This window comes from Thalassophryne amazonica, chromosome 13, assembly GCF_902500255.1.
Source record: "Thalassophryne amazonica chromosome 13, fThaAma1.1, whole genome shotgun sequence".
Taxonomy (NCBI): domain Eukaryota; kingdom Metazoa; phylum Chordata; class Actinopteri; order Batrachoidiformes; family Batrachoididae; genus Thalassophryne; species Thalassophryne amazonica.
Window position 1 is genome coordinate 42576058 of NC_047115.1, and position 23529 is coordinate 42599586.

The 23529-nt window shown below is 38.2% G+C and overlaps 1 protein-coding gene across 1 annotated transcript; it reads right to left on the reverse strand.

Moving 5' to 3' along the window:
• Positions 1–5360: 5360 nt before the first annotated feature.
• Positions 5361–17591, reverse strand: cxcl12a (chemokine (C-X-C motif) ligand 12a (stromal cell-derived factor 1)). The gene is made up of 4 exons (XM_034185215.1): positions 17467–17591; positions 14709–14826; positions 9024–9107; positions 5361–6821 (listed from the first exon to the last, which is right to left on the reverse strand). Exons 1-4 carry the CDS (start codon positions 17531–17533, stop codon positions 6794–6796), a joined length of 297 nt encoding a protein of 98 aa, XP_034041106.1. The 5' UTR covers positions 17534–17591; the 3' UTR covers positions 5361–6793.
• Positions 17592–23529: the final 5938 nt, after the last annotated feature.

Genomic DNA, 23529 nt, shown 5'->3' on the forward strand with positions numbered 1-23529 from the left:
CAAAGAACACAATGATTTATGAACTCCTACAAAGAACTGCTTTTCATCAGAAGATCTCTTATTTATTTGGGTTTCTGTGGAACAAATGTGTCCAACTTCTACAAAAAACAACAATGGGTGACAATGCGAGCCACATAAAATGAGTAACACACTAATGCACTAATGACCCAAACTAAGCAGGATGTGAACATTTTGGACAAATGTCATATATGGTTTTATATGAAAACACTGTGAGATAGTATGAGGGTGACCTCACTTAAAGAAAGCTACTTAATCTTCATATTAAAGGCAGATTCTTGCTTCTATTTCTACCTGCACATTCTTGGAGTATTATCCCCCCCATTACTGTAAAACCAATCTATCTGATTCACTTTAACTCCACTGGGCTTTATCTCCTGCTGCCTCCAATTTTATCATCTTTAACCTGGACTTTAAAACTAATTAGTCATCAAAGAGAAATGAGGTGCAGACTGCAGAGTCGATTATCTTGCCTTGCTTTTAACTCGGCTGTACACTTATATTACTGTGCTCTGCTTCATGTTTCCCTACGTGAAGAGTTAAAAGTTCACCCCTTTAAGCTCCAGTGGCTTCTGAGTGGTTATTTAGCTAATAGTGAAATAACAGACAGGACCATCATCTTTTCCTTTCCTTTGCCTTTGTGAGGAGAAGTCAGCCTTGTGTTATCTCCTCAAATCCTCGTGTTTCTCTCCAAAGCACTGCAGCTTTATAGCAGCTGTATTTTTGCACTGAAGCATACACCTGAAACCCCCGTTACACAGGGACCGAGTGCATTCAGAGGTCCTTGTGTTGTCATGAAATCGCAGAGAAAGCGAGAAAGCCGCAGGACACTGAAGAGCTGCACAGCTGCAGCCATGACCTTACAAGGCCCGCTCGGTGTCCGCTTACAACCCGCCATGGTCGCCGTGGATGCCGTGAAGAATATTAATGTAATTAATCGTGACCCGACACCAGGTTTTTTTAAGGGCTCTGCTCATCTGAAACTTTGGAGTTGGGGGGACTGTTATCATCATTATTCTTATTTAATAGGCTTTGCTGACCGTTAAATCAATATGGGCTTATATTTATTTTATATTAAATAGTATTAACTAGTTTTAGTATAAGAAAAGTGAAAATTTACTTTTTCCCTCGTTTGTAGCGCCCCCCTGGATGGGCCCTGCCCTTGGCAATTGTCTATATTACGTATAGGCACGGGCCGGGTATGCTTGACACTTACATGAATTTGATCCCCACACTGGCACGTAAAATTGCGTGCCAGTGAGTAAACTCACTGTAAACTGTCATAAACTGCACATGTACGCAGCTGCATGCCAGTGCGCAAAGAAAATTTTGAAATGTTCAAACTTCTGCTGTGTGTTAATTTTGTGAACTTTTCATGAACTTATCGTGAATGTTGCACAACCTATTCGAAAACACTGTGTCATTCCATGTCAATGCATTTTATTGTGCACAGCGTATCTGAACGATTATGACAAGATACATCTATAATAAACAGATAAACTTTACAGATACATGATCTCACTCATAAGAAGGAATGAATATATATATATATATATATATATATATATATATATATACACTCAACAAAAATATAAATGCAACACTTTTGGTTTTGCTCCCATTTTGTATGAGATGAGCTCATAGATCTAAAACTTTTTCCACATACACAGTATCACCATTTCCCTCAAATATTGTTCACAAACCAGTCTAAATCTGTGATAGTGAGCACTTCTCCTTTGCTGAGATAATCCATCCCACCTCACAGGTGTGCCATATCAAGATGCTGATTAGACACCATGATTAGTGCACAGGTGTGCCTTAGACTGCCCACAATAAAAGGCCACTCTGAAAGGTGCAGTTTTTTTATTGGGGGGGGATACCAGTCAGTATCTGGTGTGACCACCATTTGCCTCATGCAGGGCAACACATCTCCTTTGCATAGAGTTGATCAGATTGTCAATTGTGGCCTGTGGAATGTTGGTCCACTCCTCTTCAATGGCTGTGCGAAGTTGCTGGATATTGGCAGTAACTGGTACACGCTGTCGTATACGCCGGTCCAGAGCATCCCAAACATGCTCAATGGGTGACATGTCCGGTGAGTATGCCGGCCATGCAAGAACTGGGACATTTTCAGCTTCCAAGAATTGTGTACAGATCCTTGCAACATGGGGCCGTGCATTATCCTGCTGCAACATGAGGTGATGTTCTTGGATGTATGGCACAGCAATGGGCCTCAGGATCTCGTCACGGTATCTCTGTGCATTCAAAATGCCATCAATAAAATGCACCTGTGTTCTTCATCCATAACAGACGCCTGCCCATACCATAACCCCACCGCCACCATGGGCCACTCGATCCACAATATTGACATCAGAAAACCGCTCACCCACACAACGCCACACACGCTGTCTGCCATCTGCCCTCGACAGTGTGAACCGGGATTCATCCGTGAAGAGAACACCTCTCCAACGTGCCAAACGCCAGCGAATGTGAGCATTTGCCCACTCAAGTCGGTTACGATGACGAACTGGAGTCAGGTCGAGACCCCGATGAGGATGACGAGCATGCAGATGAGCTTCCCTGAGACGGTTTCTGACAGTTTGTGCAGAAATTCTTTGGTTATGCAAACTGATTGTTTCAGCAGCTGACCGAGTGGCTGGTCTCAGACGATCTTGGAGGTGAACATGCTGGATGTGGAGGTCCTGGGCTGGTGTGGTTACACGTGGTCTGCGGTTGTGAGGCTGGTTGGATGTACTGCCAAATTCTCTGAAACTCCTTTGGAGACGGCTTATGGTAGAGAAATGAACATTCAATACACGAGCAACAGCTCTGGTTGACATTCCTGCTGTCAGCATGCCAATTGCACGCTCCCTCAAATCTTGCGACATCTGTGGCATTGTGCTGTGTGATAAAACTGCACCTTTCAGAGTGGCCTTTTATTGTGGGCAGTCTAAGGCACACCTGTGCACTAATCATGGTGTCTAATCAGCATCCTGGCATGGCACACCTGTGAGGTGGGATGGATTATCTCAGCAAAGGAGAAGTGCTCACTATCACAGATTTAGACTGGTTTGTGAACAATATTTGAGGGAAATGGTGATATTGTGTATGTGGAAAAAGTTTTAGATCTTTGAGTTCATCTCATACAAAATGGGAGCAAAACCAAAAGTGTTGCGTTTATATTTTTGTTGAGTGTATATATATATATATATATTCTATTTCTACCTCATTTTCTTTTTTATTGTATTGTTACAAGTACATTGTAAAATCAGTGTTTAATCAGTGTTAAATTAACACTGACAGTGTACATATGGTCCCACTCTGGCCAGAGTAGGCAGTGTTAGTTTTACAGTGGTGATTTTACTGTGTATTATTATTGCTTATCCTTGCACATGCTGTTTGATGCACATTTTCCTCTACTCGCACCCATCTTGTGTGTTTTTTAAGAGCCGACGTAACGTGAATTTCTCCACTGTGAGATCAATAAAGTCTTATCTTATAATTGCCTTTGAGTCAAGATTCCAAATGCATTCTCCACTGCACGACGCACACAAGCCAACCTGTAGCTGTAGATAATTTCTCTGTGATTCTGGGAGCGATGACAGAATGGTTTCATCGGCCAAATTCTGAGAGCAAATGTATCATCGGCTACGAAATGATTATTTTATATAGCGCAGCATCCAGCAGGACAAAGCAGGTCGCATTGGCATGACGAATTGCGCAGCAGTGCAGGGATCAAGTTTGTGCAAATGTCAAGGTGGCTTTAGGGCAGGGGTGACCAAGTTCGGTCCTCGAGAGCCACCTTCCTGACACTCTTAGTTGTCTCCCTGCTCTAACACACCTGAATCCAATGAAAGGCTCATTTAAAGTCTGCTAACAAGTCTTTCATTGGATTCAGGTGTGTTGGAGCAGGGAGACAACTAAGAGTGTCAGGAATGTGGCTCTCGAGGACTGAACTTGGCCACCCCTGCTTTAGGGGATGTTGGCATCATGAACACAATGGAAGCTAAGGTAAGACCATATAATCAGTCAATTCAAAAGGTTTTATAAGGTAAACATACACAAGTACTCTGTGCTGATTTGCTGCCAGACACTTCTTATGATATTTTCACATATTTTGGTGTGCTTTAAAGGTTTTATTTTGCCCCATGCCATTCCGATGTATAATTGTTTAGTCCTTGATGGTGTTTGCAATCAAACTCAATACTGGGATTAAAAACCATTTTAATCCTGAGAGAAAAGCTGAATCCTAAAACATCTAAAAAATAACAAATTTTATTATATGGCTGCGACGCTACGCTCGCTCTGATTGGCTGATTACCAGTCGGATATTTTCCCATATCCGAACCAAACCAGAAAACTAAAAACACAATTACAAAAATGAAGTCGGACATGAATATACTCCATAAATATCTAAACAGCATCTGAAAAAACACAGATTGAAAGTTTACCAGCTAACGACCGGACCATTTGTGAGCAAGTTCTTCATGGAGGTGAAGCGAAAAGGTCAGACTACGAGCCATCAGCAGCTTTCATATTCGGGCGACACTGTAAGTTTGCGTGTTTATATATATATATAATAGCCATATAATAAACAAATTATTAAACTCACTTGCGGGGGATGTAGAGGGGTATCAGACCTCCGTGTTTTAAGCAAGTACTGACAACACGTCAGTCTGATATTTCCTCATACAGACCTCACAGACAGTTAATAATCCTTTAGTACGGCCCTGGTAGAAACATTCTGGAGTTCACCTTTAACAGAGAGAATTTCCTGGAGGGAACATTCCCCCCCCCCCACCCCAGAACCCTCTCATCTTTAACCACTGAGTGTAATGGACCCCACACTCCCACCCCGTGAAATTTCCTTCCGCCACCTATGAAGCTGTAAATAATCACTTCTGATTGGAGGATTTCCCTTGTACCTTCTAAAAATATCAGTAAAAACCATATTATTGGCTGGTGTAATGAATGCGCAACCCAGTCTCATGGCATATCGTGATTCAGCAGCACGAAATATACATTAATCTATTGGTTCGTGATATTCATTCTAATACATTCCGTAATGGCTGCACAAAATTAAAAGTGAAGCGGGGGGGTATGGTTAGGGTTGGGGGAAGGAGTAGGATTAGGTTATGGTTAAGGTTAGTGTTGGGGGTAGGATTAGGGTTAGTAATAGTGAGTTAAAAAAAAAAAACTCCGTCACGAAACCTGAGTCATTTCGTGACGGGAGGACAAATAAAAAATGTGAGACTGGGCTGTGAATACACATGCATTTATGATGAACTTACTTTTAAAAAGCAATAAAATAGAAGCCATAATATTTAGATGTCTTTTTTTACTGACTGCATACAAGTTTTACAATAAAAATGTTTGCTGAATGGCTCATTTGTGATTACAGTTCCTTCACTTAAATGTCTGAATTCAATATCATATATAAATGCATTAACGAGTACAAAAATAAAATATTTTTATATCAATATTACATATGAATAAGAGATTCATACAAATAAAGAAAACATCGCTCATGTTTTAACAGTTAAATGCTGCTACACATTTCGATGCCCAAAGAGAGCAATATTAAAATAGTTTTATAAACAAAATAAAGGAAAAATACAGAAATGAATGATCAGACTTAGTGAGTAGGTAGAATAACAAGTTAACTCAGTTAATGATAAAATATGAATACATCAGATATAAAGTGCATTGTTATTTGCATGACAGTTGTAGGTAGTCAGGTTTATGAACAACTGTATTTCTTGTCAGATGGTACTACTACTTTCACTAACACTACTAGTACCACTGTTTTACTATTGCCTGGCAACATTTAGTATTTTAACAACTATGTGAGTGTTTTTTTTTTTTAATTACTCTACATTGTTATTTGAAACGAACATTGATATTAAGCAGTAGGCTGTATTCCAATTTTTCCTTCAGAAAGCCCCCAACACATTAACTAATCTTTTTAATACCATTTTATTCAGAGCACTAATTGTTTCTGGTGACAGTCTCACTTTATTCTCACCAGTGGCACAAGTAAACTGATGCAAGTTTACAATCCCAGCGCATTTCTTGGTATTGTTCTCTTAATCAAAAATGGTTGGGATCCAGATGTTCAGATATTCTTGATAAAGAAAAAAAAAAAAGCTGAAACATAACATAATCGTTGCCACAGAACAGCCCAGGAAATACTTGAGCTTTTTGGGATCCTACAAAACATTGTAATTGCAGTTTTTACTAAGATGTTGTATAGATCTTGTGTTCAGTCTGGGCGTAACTCCTGCCTGTAGAAATTCCATGGTGCCAATTAAACTGAAACATTCAATGGAGCTTGGAAAACTGTGGATTACATTTATAACAAGATATAATAATGATAAGCAGATCCTGTGATCAGGATTAGTTATAAAAACCAGGGGTTGTTCCTAAATAACAGACATCTGGGGGTTTGGAATGTTCCAAAAATAGATGAATTTCTAAAAAAAAAAAGTATAGGCATTATAGCTAGAAAGTCAATCAGATACACAGATATGAATGGTCTTTGCACAAGCAGCATCTCTATAAGTAGTGCGAATGGTGTCGGCGAAGGCGGCGGTGACAGGAGTTGGTAGACCGGTGGCCATGGTGGTGAGCTGAAAGTTCATTCCAAGCAAAGGCTGTGGCCTCACAGCCAGGATAAGTGCTGTACAACATACCAGATGATCACATATCATCTGTTACATATCAGTGATAATGGCCCCATCAAAAGCCACACTTCAAGAAGATCTCTGCAAACTTTTCAGTTGGCCTGTTTGGATTTCTTCAACCTGGAACATGAAAGCAAAACTGATGTAAGTTTTAAAAGTGAGAGCATTCTTGAAATCAGTACCATGCTGACAAGTTACTGTATGTAGTACAGCAGCAGATTTTGCACATCACAGGGTGTTTTGTTTGTTTGTTTGTTTGTTTTGACTATAGCTCAGATTAAAGTTTAAGCCAATTTTGTCAAAATGGCATAGCAACTGCGTGACAAAAACATCTACCTGCTGAATCTGACAAAATTCTGAATATTTTCAGGTCCAATATTCTTAATTAAAAGCAAGAGATGCAAAGCAGGTAGTTTGGGGCAGAGGGTTGCAGACAAGTATGTGTGATATTTTATTAAAGTCTTTGACATGGGAGTTAGTGGGTTGGGGTCGTGTATGTGTCAGTGTTATGGTTAGGTGAGATTTTGTGAAGTGAGGTGTGGTTTGTTAATTGAGATTCGGTATCAGCCAATCAGAGCGCATGTACTGTTGTAGCCATATAATAAAAGGTGTTATTTTCCTTCACACTCTATGTTCAATTAGAAACACATTAGGCTGATCTGTTGTAAACGACCTCTTCTACACTCGCCATGGTTTGTTGTGTTCATGCAGAGGCTTGTTCACACCTTCATAGTCATACACTCAACAATCATCCTGCGGACAGACACTACTGATCCATTGCATTCAGAGCTTGGAAAGTTCCATGTCATCCTCATGAGCTGCAGGCTCAGTTCCTGCATATAATAATCCAGAGATTTGTAAAAAGGGATAATTACCTCATGATATCAGTTATCTCAGTTTTAGCCTTGCATGTATGATAATCTGTTGCACTGCATACCCAAGCCTTCAGAAACGCCCTCAGGACTGGCTAAATGTGAAAATGATGAAAGCTTCTCTGTTTGTGGACATTGAAGATGGAGCTATTGCAAAGCAATGCAGTAACACCACCAGTCAGGAAGTGGCAGTAGCATGACTTCTGTTCTCCAAAAACAAAAGAGGAAGTATGCACAATGGAATAACAAAGGTAACAATAAGAGAGATGCTTTCCTATGAGTGCTTTCAGGTTTGTGTTTGATTTTGATCACTTGTTTATGAGTTAAATGTGGTGTTGTATGTAATACAGGCAGCAGTCTTATGGACAACGTGACACCTGTTGCACAGGATGCTGTCCGATGGATTTCAGAAATGGTAATCCTCATAATTGCATTATAATCAATAGGTAAAATGTGGATTTGCATCAGTGCAGTGCAATAGTTTTGTGAGTGAACCAGTGATTCATTAATTGCCCCTGCATGGCAGCAGTGGCGTGTTGTAATGTAATGTCTCATGTGAGTGTGTCTGGGTACAAAATAACTTGGAATGAGGTGATCAGATTTTCATCAAAGTTGGCAGGAAAATTTGGATCAGTGTCTCTAAATGATTAACTGCTAGAGAAGATAGGGCAAAGGTCAAGGCCAAAATGATCAGAAATATAGTCTGAAAAACATAGAGTCAGAGTGTCTGATTCTCCACACCTAAAGCAATTGAAGGGAATAATGTGATTATTAACCATCAGAAGACAAAGTAAAACCTTTTAAATCATTCTAAAGTCAGTTTAAAGCAGAAACGAGGCAATAATTGGTGAATCGCTGCTGGCGCTTCACAATGACGCATGCGCAGCAGCACGTCAGACTCATACGTGCTGCTGTGGTGCTCTGATTGCTCCCTTGTCTTTTATTATGAAATAATGCTGAATTTATGTGGAAATGATTGTTGTACAGTAAGTAAGTAAGTACAAAGCTTCAGATATCTGTTGCTGAAATAGATGGTGACTGGAGAGCAGTTTGAAGCAGACATGGCGCGATAATCTGTGAATTGTTGCTGACGTTCCGAAATGACCCATGCGCAGTGAAGGCAGGTCAGTGACACCGGCTGATAATTTTTTTTTTTTTTTTTTACTTTTCATGATCACATGCGGTCAGGGACGCTGCCTCCACTCTCTGCTTCATCATGTACCGGCAAGTCCTGAGTTAAAGCTCCAAAGTAAACTGGGCCATTAACAACGGTCACTCTCACTGTTGGTCTGCTGAGAGCTGTTCACATGCGCATTTGTGCATCTGCATTCCGTGATCTCTACTTTAAATTTCTATAGAGCGGATGTTATTTAGCTCCACTCCAGACAGGTTTCCTGCGATGGACAAAAGAATCATTTGCTGTAAAAGTCTCCGATTTGCAACTGCTTACTTGTTGACAGCATTCTTCAGGTACTGCTGCAGCCATCGGATCTCTGGATTAACACACACCTCTTTGTTGGTCTTCAGTTTGGCACTGAGCAAAAGGAAGAACAAAGTTTGGCACATTTATATACCACAAATAAAGATGAAAGCAAAGTTGGTGACATCGGGCACTTTGACACATTGTTATCAAACAGCTCTTATCTAGCAAACTGAATTAACACGGTTTTGTTAGTTTCACAGTGTTTTTGTGATGTGATAAATCTGTTTATTTTTCTCCATGTGTGTCTCACACACCTAAAAAATGTGACTATTCAGACACCCAAGGGTGCGATTTTACACTTCTATCCAAATCAAAAGTTGTGTTTATGCAGTGGTGGATTTTAGTGATTACCAAATCTGAATTTACACAGTAAAATTACCCGTGTTAAATTAACACTGGCCATGTTAAATTTAACATGAGAAAAGTATGTATATTTGTCCAGTCTTTTCAGTGTTAAATTAACACTTTTGAAAGTGTTTAACACTCACCTAGAATGATTTAATTGTTGAAAATTAACACTGAGTAGTGTTAATAATTCTCTATACTAGTGTCAGAATATCACCATCAAAGGACCCTATTGTTTTTGTGCTGATTTTTATTTTATATATTTATTTATTTATTTTCTAGACACAAAAGGCCAATGGGCAGCCTAAACCAGGCAGAATTGACATGTGAAATTCACAGGGTTGGTGGACCTCAGTTCCAGAGATCCGTATGTAAAAAGTAGCCAGTGAAAAGGTGGCACGATAATTAATAACAATGTGTTGACACTAATAACTTTTGACCCATGGGATCAACCAATGTCAGAATATCAACACTGCCACATTACACTTAACTCATAAAATAACACTAACAAGTGTAACATAGCATCTTGTCCAAGGACATAGATAGGTAGTATGAGTGGGATTCAAACTCGGGTCCAAGTCAGGCAGATTACACAAAAATTCTAGGTTGGATTTGAATCTACAACCTTCTACTACAGGCAACTGTGCTGCCTCTGGACCAATATATAAAACTTATTTTTTAAAAACCTCTTTTCTCAAGATGCAAGAGTTAACCAGATAACACTGTAGGCTGTTGACTAACTAACACTTTCAAAAGGGTTAAAATAACACTTTTTAGTGTGGGCACATACAGGCACTTTTTGTTAAAAAAGAACACTGTGGCCACATATAGCCATTTTATGTTAAAAAGTACACTGTGGGTGTTAATTATGAACTTTTCTATGTAGGTGCAGCTGAGCACAAGGTAAATGCATAATATCATCAATAATGGTGTTTTATTATGTTGTACATTTAGACATTTCTTTTTCTCATTTCCCACTCACTCATTTATGGAGTTTAAGAACTGCAGAGAGGTAAATTAACACTATGTGATTTAACTCTATGGTGTGACACCAATGTGGTGTAAATTTGTTTGAAATCAACACCAGTATCTTAACACTTTATACTGAAATACTTTAACACTGGAAATTTAACACTGGCAAATTTGTTTAATGTGGGACTACAGAACATAGGGTTGCTATGTATGCAGATGATTTACTTTTATATGTCACAAATCCAACTAGTCATTTAACATTTATTAAGGCAGTACTCCAAATTTTGTTTTTTATGGATATAGGCTTAACATACAAAAAAAGTGAATGCTTGCTTATAAATGTAGCTGCAGAGTGACTTGGACAAACTGATCTTCCGTTCTATCTAACTCACTTTGGTTTTAGTTATCTGGGAGTGAATGTAACTGGTTCACCTCAGACTCTACAGGCTGCAAATCTTATTCTTTTATTGTCCAATATAAGTTCAGTTTTTCAAAGATGGGCTAATTTAGCATCTCTTTTAGGTAAGATTAATATAGTGAAAATGAATGTTTTACCCAAATTTTTATACCTTTTTCAGTATATTCCTTTGTTCTTACCCAAAACATTTTTTTAAAATCTAACAATCAAATGATTTCCTCATTTATATGGGGGAGGTAACACTCCCAGGGTTTGTAAATCATTATTACAAAAATGTCAACTCAGTGGAGGTCTGTCTTTACCTAATTTGATGTATTATTATTATTATTATTATTATTATTATTATTATTATTATTATTGGGCAGCTAATATTCAAAAATACAATTACTGGTTAAAAGATCCTGACAACTTGGTGTCAGTTAGATGCCTTCTCCCTGCCTTATTATTTTCGTCTCTCCCTGTGCCCCTGTCTTGGTACACAGATATTCCTGTTGTACTTGCCTCTCTTAAAATATAGTATCAATTTTGACTTCACTTCAAATATGTTTCTACTTCTGTTCTTGGCCCTTTACGTAATAATGACCTCTTTCCTCCCACCTTCTTTGACACTGCATTTCATCTATGGGGTAAGAAGGGCATTACATTTCAATGATCTTTGGAGGGAAGATATCTTTCTTAATTTTACTGATATGTCTTCCCTATATAGCACGCCCTCATTTTTTTTCAAAGTAACATTGTGTATCTACTATTTTTCCAGAGTTCCCCTCTCAGGCCCCTAAACATCCTTGGGAGGACCTCTTTGAACTTATGCCCCATAAGAAAGCTCTTATATAGCAGACATATAATCTTATTCTTCTAATGAACAATCATCCAGTTAATAAAACTGTCTGTAATTGGGAACAAGAGTTGAGTCTGCAGTTTAGGGAAGGTTTCTGGGATAAGGCTGTTTATAGAATTCATACGTCATCATCTTGTACAAGACTTTCCCTTATTCAATTTAAAGTAGTACACAGGCTGCAAAAGTGCAAAGTACCCAAATTATCTCAATGTTTCTGATCTGTGTGATAGATGTAACTCCTCTCCCTGTGATTTAAGTCATAGTTTTTTTTTCTTAGCCCCAAGCTTAATCATATTGGATTTCATATTTTGATGTTATCTCTCATGTTCTTGACGTCAGGCTGGAGTCCACTGATGGCTGTTCTTGCAGTTCCTGGAGCCTTCACTGTGTCCCTTACTAACTCACAGGTGGATGTAATTGCCTTTACCTCACTGCTGGCACATCAGAGAATATTATTATCCTGGTAAACTCCATGTCCTCCACCTATTTCTTTACAGTTGAGAGATTTCATGTTTTCTTAAAACTTGGAAAAAAAATTTTTTTTAAGTCTTAGAGAAGGGGCTGATGGGTTTCTGAATGTGTGGCAACCATGTATTTTTATGTTAGATCTTTGAAAAATATTGGACCTGATTGAAATGATTGTCATGGGAGCATGGTTTGTATTATTATTATTATTATTATTATTAATCAGAAGTGATAATGGCATTGTTATTGACCAGATGTCATCCATTTCCATAGTTGTAACCAGCTACATTTTGATCATTAACTTGGGTGGCATTTGGTTGCTTTGTCATGAAAGTTCATGTAACCAGACCTTTGTGGTTGCCGCCCACCTTCAGTTGCAATTTTTGTTTGTTTGTTTGTTTGTTTTTTATCCTTAAACATAACTGATGGCATATCTGGCTCCTCCATTTCTCGTGGCAAACCACAGTTTGACCAAAAAACTACTTCTACCTGTGCTCCAACCTACTCACTGTAAAAAAACTAAACGTCAGCGCTTCTGGTAAAATCTCACCCAGAATGACCTCATGTTAATCCCAGAGCCCTTGCATGCCCTAAGATTGATATTTTGTTTACATGACTGTACACTACTTTAAATCTGAAGTAACCCTGCTGTTACTTCCAGAAACAGTTAATACTGGATTACGTCTGTGCATGTTTCCTTTGGTACACGTGTCCTGTTTGTAAAAAAATCCCTCATGACCCTTTTTTTTTTCTCCTGCATTCAGTGATTGACTGTCCCTGAACTTTTCCTTCCTGTTGTAAGCATAATGTGATTGTTGCACACTTAAAGCTCCTCTGGGCGACCTGTAACACTGAACAAATACAGACCAAAAGACTTACGAGGTCTGTTAGAAAAGTAACGGACCTTTTTATTTTTTGCAAAAACTATATGGATTTGAATCATGTGTGATTGCATCAGCCAAGCTTGAACCTTCGTGCGCATGCGTGAGTTTTTTCACGCCTGTCGGTTGCGTCATTCGCCTGTGAGCACGCCTTGTGGGAGGAGTGGTCCAGCCCCCTCGTCAGATTTTCATTGTCAGGAAATTGGCTGATCGACTGCCGCTTTGCTTCATCAAACTTTTTTCAGAAAGTGTGAGAGACAGCCAAGTGGAAACCATTTGGAAAATTCAGATGGCTTTCGGTGAAGATCTTATGCGGATCACACAGATTAAGGACAATTACAACTGGATTAAAGACGGCCCACAGAGGCGGATGGCGCGCCGGCGATCAACAGGCTCAAACGACCAGATCATTTCCAAAGTGAACGCTTTGTTCATCCGGGACGTTGTCTGACTACCAGAGAAATGGCAAGACAGCTGGACATAGCACTTTTTCGGCACATTCCACTGTTACAGGAGTTTTTGTAATGGAAAGAGGAGCGGAAAAATTCGCCACGGAGCCGCTCATGGCGCTGGACAAAAGCACCTCCATGTTGGTCTCACAGGACAAGCCTTAACATGCCCAGCCCTTGCACCATTCGGAAGATTCAGACGGCATTCGGTGGCTTTTCAGTCTTGTGACTATCCGAGAAATTGTGGACGAGCTGGACATGCCACAACATGTCCTGTGAGGCTTCATCACGGCGTTGCTTTTTGTTCTGTGCCCTGCGCCTCCGTCCCGACGCGCGAATTTCTCCACTCCTCTTTCCATTACAAAAACTCCTGTAACAGTGGAATGTGCCGAAAAAGTGCTATGTCCAGCTGTCTTGCCATTTCTCTGGTAGTCAGACAACGTCCTGGATCAACAAAGCGTTCACTTTGGAAATGATCTGGTCTTTTGAGCCTGTCAATCGCTGTTCGGTGGCGGGGCGCACGGTGCGCCATCTGCTGCTGTGGGCCGTCTTTAATCCAGTTGTAATTGTCCTTAATCTGTGTGATCCCCATAAGATCTTCACTGAAAGCCATCTGAATTTTCCAAATGGTTTCCACTTGGCTGTCTCTCACAGTTTCTGAAAAAATTTTGATGAAGCAAAGCGGCAGTCGATCAGCCAATTTCCTGACAATGAAAATCCGACGAGGGGGCTGGACCACTCCTCCCACAAGGCGTGCTCACAGGCGAATGACGCAACCGACAGGCGTGAAAAAACTCACGCATGCGCACGAAGGTTCAAGCTTGGCTGATGCAATCACACATGATTCAAATCCATATAGTTTTTGCAAAAAAATAAAAAGGTCTGTTACTGTTCTAACAGACCTCGTACATTCAAATAAATCAGAAGCAAATGCAATTATGAAACCGTTCAAATATTGCTTCCATAAATGGGGGGGACCCTCACTGAAACAGGACACACTTCCTGTGGATGCATCAGTGATGTGCTAAAGACACACAATCCTGCCTTTCTGTGTGTCACACAACCTGAGTGAGGGACGTGCACATCCACATGCATGCAAACCTCTTTTCTCTGGCCTGTCAGCGCTCAGAGATTGATGGTGAGAAATGTCCAACTAGCAGGAAACCTGTTGTACTTTTTAGACGTGAGGAGCAGAATTCGTATTTCCCTGTATGCGTGCATGCGCATGGATGTGTGTGCATGTGTCTGCCACCCACTGAGGCATGCATTAGGAATGATACTCACATCACTTGGAAGGGGCAGGTGGGTGTATGGATGAACCGGAGCTCTCGAATGTAGCCTCGAGGCAGGCTGTTGACGGCTGAACGGCAGTAGCATCTCTCCACCAGGCTGATGGGCTTCGCTGCACGTTGAGACCAGTGATGAACGTTAGTTACATCAAACTACACAAAGCAAACAGTGATTCATAGAGAACAATAACAAATTACTGGAAACTATAACAGAATAACCCTACAGTGTGATCGAAGACTGCAGACTTGCACAAGTTATACTCAAGACAGTGTGACAGTAGAAGAAAATGGCAAATTATATGCATTCAATGCAGCATTAATTCAACTCTTTTATTAGAAATTATAACCAACATAACTGGTTGGTCACCAAAGACAAGCTGAACAGGGAAAGTTGTGTCAAAGTGAGAAAAGTAACTGCACTGGAAAAATGCTGTTAGTCCAACTCAAACATTTTGGCACAACCAATTACCTCAAATCAATTAAGTAAATGTATCTTAAAAAAGTAATTACTTTATTTACATAACATAAACTTGATTAGTGTTGATTAAGCATAATATTTTCCAGTATGTTAAACTCATTTGTAATAACCCTATGGCACAATAGCACTTTCTCATGTTCGATACAGTAACGATACTGGAACCTTCAGTATCTGCCGATACCAATATGATACCTTTGTCTTCTCTCTTAAAACAACTAATCTGTTAATGAACATATTTGTCTGTAACTCAAACAATGCAACAAATATTCCGACACCTAAATAAGTCAACAAATAAATTGTGACCAGCGCTGGTACTTGTACCCAAACAATTTTTCTGGATGGAGTTGGGACACATTTTGGTTTAGTCCCTTTATCAAGGATACTCTGACATACAAGAACGATTGATCCACCAACTTTCTAGTTTCAGAACAACATGCTTCACCTGCTCCACTGCCCTCAAGCAGTACACATCCTTTACACATAATAACCCATTATTTTCTTTTAGTGTTTTAATTCCAGCATCTGAATCTGCCTCAGTAAAACAAAAACAAAGCATTAAAAAAATGCATCCCAAATTGTCACACATTTTAACCTTGAGGGAAAACAAGACCGTTTGAATAATATAATGTAGGATAGAAACATTATTGAGTGTCAGCCAATTCATAGTGCAGGCTTTGCTTATGAGAAGGTCATGAGCTCAATACCTGTACATCACAGTATGATATGCATCAAGGTTTTTACATTATTGTGTTGATTTAGCACAATTTAACCCCACTAATTTGACTTTGACAAAATAAGATTTCACAGTTAAACCATGTTTTTTAGTTTAAACAGATTAAGGTAAACAGTTTCCTACAGTACAAATATTTTTCAGGTTTTACAGTGTGCATGTGAACATTCATAATTATGATTTTTTTTTTTTTTTTTCTTAAACGGGCCGTTTGTGATTTATTTTGATGTGACTGTTTTTTTAACCAATTCACCAAGTTTGAGTTTGGCACAAATACTTTCAAACTGAAGTCACATGTCAGTAATGATAAAAAGTATTGACATTCAATGAAGGTCAAGCACAACAACAACAAAAATAATAGCGGGAGATATCGAAATTAAGGTGCACATTGATGAAAATGATTTTGATGATCTGTTTAAAATCTTTTCAAAACTCAACTTTCAGATTTTTAATATAACAACGTTACTTTTGATTAATGCATACAAAAAGTTTACATTTGAATTTAATATATAACAGTTATCTAACAGTTGTAAAATTCCTTCCAGACACCCTTTTCTTTTTTCTTTCTTTCTTCTTTTTTCTGTAGAAGAAACTTCACAATAAATGGAAAATATAACATGGACATTGTTGTTTAAAATATATATATATATATATATATATATATTTTTTTTTTTTTTTTTTTTTTTTTTTCTTCTTCTTCTTCTTCTTCTTCCCCGTTTGACTTCATCTATCTGCTTTTAAAGCCAAGACCAACAGACTGCATCGGTCAGGAACAAATGGTGAGGTGATAATTACTTTACACCTGATCTAAAGCGCAGCGCAGCTTCACGTCAGCTTACTGACGCGCGCGTAATAGCGCGGCACGTCCACAGCGCGCAGGAGCCGCATGGAAACACTGCTGGTGCTTTGCGCACGGGTTTTTTTTTTTTTTTTTTACCACTTCAAATCATAAATGTTACCACTTCTGATGACAAATGCATAAAAATAAATCATTAATTTTTCTGGAATAAAAAGTCTAAATTCTACTCGCGTATAATTTCTTGCAACATTTGCAAAAGTAATCGACTTTAGTTTAATGTAATTTCACAAGTCTAGCTTTTAGACTTGTCGTTTTTTAAATGCTGTTTTCTATTTTTTTATATATTGGTTTGTAAAGTTTGATATGTTCTGATTTTATTTTTTACTGGTGCACTTGGTGATTTTTATCTGTGATTCGTGCTATGTCAATACATTGTACTTAATTACTTACTTACTATATCTGAATTAATCTGGCAAACACTTTGAAAAGTGCATTTCAACTTTTACCTCCATTCAGTTCGCAATTTCTGTTGAAATACTAAGCGTCTTTTAGTTAAAGCCAAGTATTAATTTAAAAAAATCCCCCGAAAGCATGCCTTCATTTCTACCTCGCACAAACTGTTTCAAATAAAAGAGGAAAATGGTTGATCTTCCAGACAGATAACAAATTGTTTCCAGAAAGCACTGCTTTACATTCCACTAAAAGTAACCACTAAATACCAGTAGAAATGCGCACAGCAGCTGTACCTTGGGATTGAGGCGCGTATGTCGCCACCGTGAGCGCAGCCACGACGACCAGCAGCTTTACATCCATCCTACGTTTAAAAGGTTTGATGCAGCTCAGAGGAAAATTCAGGGGAGTCTGTGAAAGAAGGGAGTGTGGTGGAGGCTTAAATTACGCACCAGGATCAAGCCAGCCACAACTACACACGAGACTTCCGACTGACGATGTCAAAATAAAAGCGTTGTTCGCGTCAAACAGGCAAATTTAGGTTGAAAATTTGTAATTTGTGCAATATGGTGTTGGATTATTTATTTATTCAGAAAAGAAATAGAAAGATTTCATCTTCTCTGTAGTGGCTGGAGACTTTATGGCTGCAGAAAGAAACAGGATAGGGCGACATTGTGTGTGTGTGTGTGTGTGTGTGTGTGTGTGTGTGTGTGTGTGTGTGTGTGTGTGTGTGTGTGTGTGTGTGTGTGTGTGTGTGTGTGTGTGTGTGTGTGTGTGTTTGTTTTTAGTCTTCGGCAGTCATTGGAGCAGATTAATGAAATGATATTAAAGTGTAACTGGAGAGGATTTATGTAACCGTGGAGTTCATTCACTCTGACGGTTTAGGACAAGAAGAATAAACAGTTTGGCTGAGAGGGAACTTGTCAGTCTCTGCCTTCAGAGCGGAACCTAAAACTACTGGGAGGCTGAAATCTGGTTGCCCCAGAAGTAACACCAACAGTGTGCCCGCATGGGTGCGCACACTGTGTCTTGGGGATGGAGGGGGGAATTATCAGTGTATTTAACGGGATGCAGATGTGAAGTTTCCAGATGCTTGGCTTTCATCCTCTGGAACACGAAATGGGCTCTCTCTCACTCTCTCTCACTATCTGTGCTGAAATCATAAACTAGTCTTGAGTTTGGAGCTGATTACATGCTGTATTTATGGTTTCAATACCTGAAAACACCTTTACAGGCTTGTCAAAACTCAAGTATACACATGCAGTCTTTGACATCCATATGCAGTACTATGCAAAAGTTTTAGGCATCCCAGACTTACAATAAAAGTAATGTTTGATACCCCCCTTCTTTTTTGTTGGCATGTCAACAAAGAATCAACTCCAACAAAAGTGAATATGTGAGCTATAATTTTTTATTCCATAATAATAATAATAATAATAATAACTTTCTTTGTAAGTATATTGGCCAGTAGAATACCACACAAACACAGTTATAACGCAATGCTAAAGTACCCTTAGCCATATCAGCATAACAATAGGAAAAAGAATGTGACCTTTTGACTTCTTAAAATAGGTCAAGGTTAGCCATCTTTGAACTTGTCCAAGTTCTGTGTCCCAAGAATGCTCCCTGTGAATTTGAAGACCCTGACAGTAATAGAAATAGAGTTATGCTGAGCACAGAGAGACGGACAGACAGACGCACGCAAAGCCCTCACAATACCCAGCGGTTATATTTTGTCCTTGGGTAATGATTGTAAAACACAATTACAATTCTCATACTTTAAGTTGCATTTTTCTTAAAGTAGTTCTTGAGGTAATGCAACTTATACTCTGGTGCAACTTACATACTGAAAAATCACACTTAAATAGAAACCAATTTTCATATTGATGATCATTAAAGTTGAAATTCATCAGACATTTCATTTATTCATGAATTATATAATTTTATAATTATATAATATATAATTATATCATTATTTAATTTTGAATGCTTTTATGATGCATTAAATGTGCCTAAAACATTTGCACAGTACTGTCCATCCATTCCTGAGATGCAGGAATGGCTGTATATTAACAACTGAAATGAAGCTGATGGTACAAAAACATGAAATATGTTGGGTTTATACAGTCTGCAATGAGGCAGAAGTCAAAGTAAGTGGAAGTATTGCTGCAGTTTTGTTTTTTCTTTCTTTTTTTTTCATTTTCCATTCTGTTCCAACTTGCTCTAATTTGGGGCTGCATTTTCTCAGAATCAAGAAAATGTACAGAAATGTTTGGCTTTGTGTTTTCTTTCTTTTTACGTTACCAAAAACATATTTTCTCATCAGAGCAAAACTTGAGAATAGGACATCAAAATTTCAGGGGGATTATGTTTTTCTCTTACATCAATAAGTAGATTTTTTTTTATTGTAAGTTATATAAGCAGTACTGTGCAGAAGTCTTAAAGCTACAGTATGCAGGATTTAGTAGCATTTATTAACAGACAAATAACTTAAATAAATTAACTGCAACAAAGAACTGATGTATTTTTACAAGCTTAGAATGAGCCCTTTGTATCTACATGGGACATACAAACTCAGGGTTTTAGTTTTCTGCAGTATGCCAGGAAGGCTGAAGAAAAAATGAAGAGGACTCAGTGGTTGCTCCCCTCTACTGGTTGCTCATGCAGGATAACAAGTTTGAGAACCCTCATTTTTGTGAAATGGAGGATCATATGTATGTCTTATCACAAGAGAAGACAAGGGAGCATGAATCCTCTTCACCAAAGAAGCAAAAATGTGAAGGGAAACAAAATTGCGATCAGTGAAGGCATAATACACACTCAAAAAAATAACTTCCTTAATGAACATAAAAAAATTATGTAAAGTATTTCCACCCAAGTAAAATGCGTTAACCTAGACAGAAACAATTTCGATGAGTGACCTAAATGTAAATTTGTTGGGTCAAAATGATGAATTTGGGTTACTGTTACTCAATTACCATGGTTAAGGCAAACTAGATTTGTCAGGGTAAATGTAACAAAAATAAAAAGTAAGCCCCTTCAGCTTCTCCCTTGTTTGCGCTCGGGGTCGCCACAGCAAATCTGAGGTGCATCTGCATGTTGAATTGGCAAAGGTTTTACACCAGATGCCCTTCCTGACACAACTCCACATTACATGGAGAAATGTGGCAGGGGTGGGGTTTGAACCAGGAACCTTTCATACTGAAACCAAGTACACTAACCACTTCAGTGAACCAATTTGGTGAAGGGACTGTTTGTTTTCTTACATTTACCCTTACGAATCTAGTTGGCCTGACCCATGGTAATTAAGTAACAGCAACGCAAAGTCATCATGTTGACCCAACAAATTTACTTTTAGGTCACTCAGCAAAATTGTTTCTGGCTATATTAACACATTTTACTTGGGTGGAAATACTTTCCATAATTTTATTATGTTCACTGAGCAAGTTAGATTTTAAGTTGTTGCATGTTAGGGTAAACCTACATGATTTGAATGTGTTCACCCATAAAACTTTATATATATATATATATATATATATATATATATATATATATATATATATATATATATATATATATATCGTAGAAGCTACATGTTAGATTTACATTCCCGTAACATAAAAACTAACAACATCCATGTTGTTTTTTTTTTTTAGTGCAGTTTACAACCTCACCACGAGATGAAACTGTCATGTCATTAAGGTGCTTAACCCTCAAGCGACCCAGTGGGGTCATTTATGACCCTGGACATATATTTTCCTACCATTAATTTGTCAATCTGTTTGTCCTGCATTTGTTCATAGAATTTTGCAAGGATCAGCCGATCCGTGTGGTAAGTGTTATCCAAACTTGTGTGGGGTCGCTTATGACCCTGGAAAGATCTGTGATATTTTCAACATTATATCTTCAGTTGGTATTGTAATTTTCCAACTCTAATCATTATATTTGACTGTTTTGCAGGAAAGCATGGCCAACAGACAGAGAATAGCAAGATTTACAGCTGCACAAGCATCGAGACTGATTCTTAAAGCCCAGAGTGAGGATGAAAATAGCTCATGAAAATTCAGTAAGGTATAAATTCTATTATACATTCCAATTCTAAGGTACAGCTCTACCAGTATATACTAAAGTATATCTAAATATCTAAAAAAAAAAAAAAAAAGAAGAAGAAGAAGAGTAGAGCCACTTAGGTGCCTGGTCTTGAGAACCAGGGATGGTAGGTTGAAAAGCGTTTTATCCCATGGGAACTCTCCCTACCCACCTAAGTGGTTCAAGAATATGGACAGCATGTATATAAGTGATATTTACACAATCAGGGTAGTAAACAACATATACAAGAAATAAAGTTACTACAAAATATTATAGGCGATAGCTTCTAAAACCTAAATATTCATACAGGAGAAGATTGTAGCATACATATACCTAGTCCGTAGACTAGTAGTAAAATTAAATTATAGCTAGTAGACTAAGCTATAAATATGGTTATTTTATTGTAGAAACAGAAGCTATGATGTAATATGTTTTAGGCATCTATCTAAAGTTCACCCTGCTAGCTTACTATAGGAAGACAAAATACATACTCATGCTTTCTAATGGAAACCCCAAATTTAGATACTATCTGTTGATATCCATTAAAGAACCCATAAACTGAAGAACCATTAAAAATATACACCATGTAAAATAAAAGTGTAAATCACGAAAGTAAGCTAACTGTAGATAGATGAGCTACCATTAATTTAGCCATTAATTAGTCAACCGTACCTTGCTAGCCAACGAGGTTAAACAAAGCCGGTAACTGGCGTATAAAGTACAATAGCGTCGTTTATCCCTACAGTAACGGTATTAACAACAAATACATACTAGAAGCACTCAGAGAGTGCAAACCTCCGCCAAGGCCATGGGGTCACTGACGCCATAACATCTACACGTCATGGAATCACTGAACATAAAAAAGTCTAACAATGATGTTTGCTCAGTGGTAAAAAAAGTTTCATCTGCTGTGACTGGATAGCATGTATCCTTAGCGCTTGGCATCACAGTTTATTGCAACTTGCACCTTTCCCAGAAGCTACTGTCATCTGAGCACTGATATTGATATTGCATGTGCTTATAGACAAAAACAAATAAGAGACAAAATTCAATTTATTATTCAACTAAACTGCAAATATATTAATTTTTTAACATTTATGAAACACTTCTCTAAACAAGGCCATAGGGTCACTGACCCTAAAGAGATTCCCTCCTTGGCACAGTGATCTATTTCTTTTTGTCTCTTTCTCTAAAATTGTATATAATAATCATTAGATTATTAATATATAAACAAAAATAAATTTAAGAAATATTACAATTTGAAAACAAATGCACCCAAACGTGATGACAGCTGCAACTGCTTAATACTAACTTTTAACATTGAAAATGCCATAGACATGCTAACACGTTAGCATCGGGATCCGGATCGTGATCCGGATCACCACTAAAATTTAATCACTTGTTCCTCTTGTCATTTCCAACCACTCCGCAAAATTTCATCAAAATCCGTTACCTTTTGAGTTATCCTGCTGACAAACAGACAGACAAACAAACAAACAAACAAACGCGACCAAAAACATAACCTCCTTGGCGGAGGTAATAACAACAAATGTAAACAAAAGTGTGTATTAATGTTATCTTCCCAAACAGAACAGAACCGACTATATTATTAGCTATGACAAACTGTGCTGCAGCTGGCAGCACCTGATTGTCACAAAGGATGACTGATGGGTTTATTGCGATTTGTGTTAAAGTCATCGGTTCTTCTATATTTGATGCTATAATTATCTTACCATATTAGTTGCTGAAATAGCTTGGTCTCTTGAGGGTTAAATAAGCACCAGAATTAAATGTAATTTTTGATGTTTTTTCATCATTAGTATATCGGTAAAAGATCTAATATGAAATTTCCAAAAATTATTTGACAAAAATTCTTTCATAAATAATAACAATCAGACATTACACAGAATTGTGACCACTTGGTGCTTTGCCTTTGCATAATATGCAGTGTGGTGCTACATGACAGTGCATGTATGTGAAATCATTGAAAGAGTTCTAGTTTGGCACCAATGTCTACACTCCCAGTTCTTAACAGCAGATTTAATTCTACCAGAGGCATATTTAGTCCCACTCTATTTAAAGTTAGATACACGCTATCATCACGTGAAATCAACTCTACCATAGTCCTAAATCAAGTTATTCAAGAGTAATTTGTTACTATGATATAGTTTATTTAAATTGGAACTCAGGTCTACATATTGGCGGGCCAGCTCTTTATCCACTGCCTACCAGCTACCTGCTCTGCCTTTTGCTAGAAGGCACATGGGAAA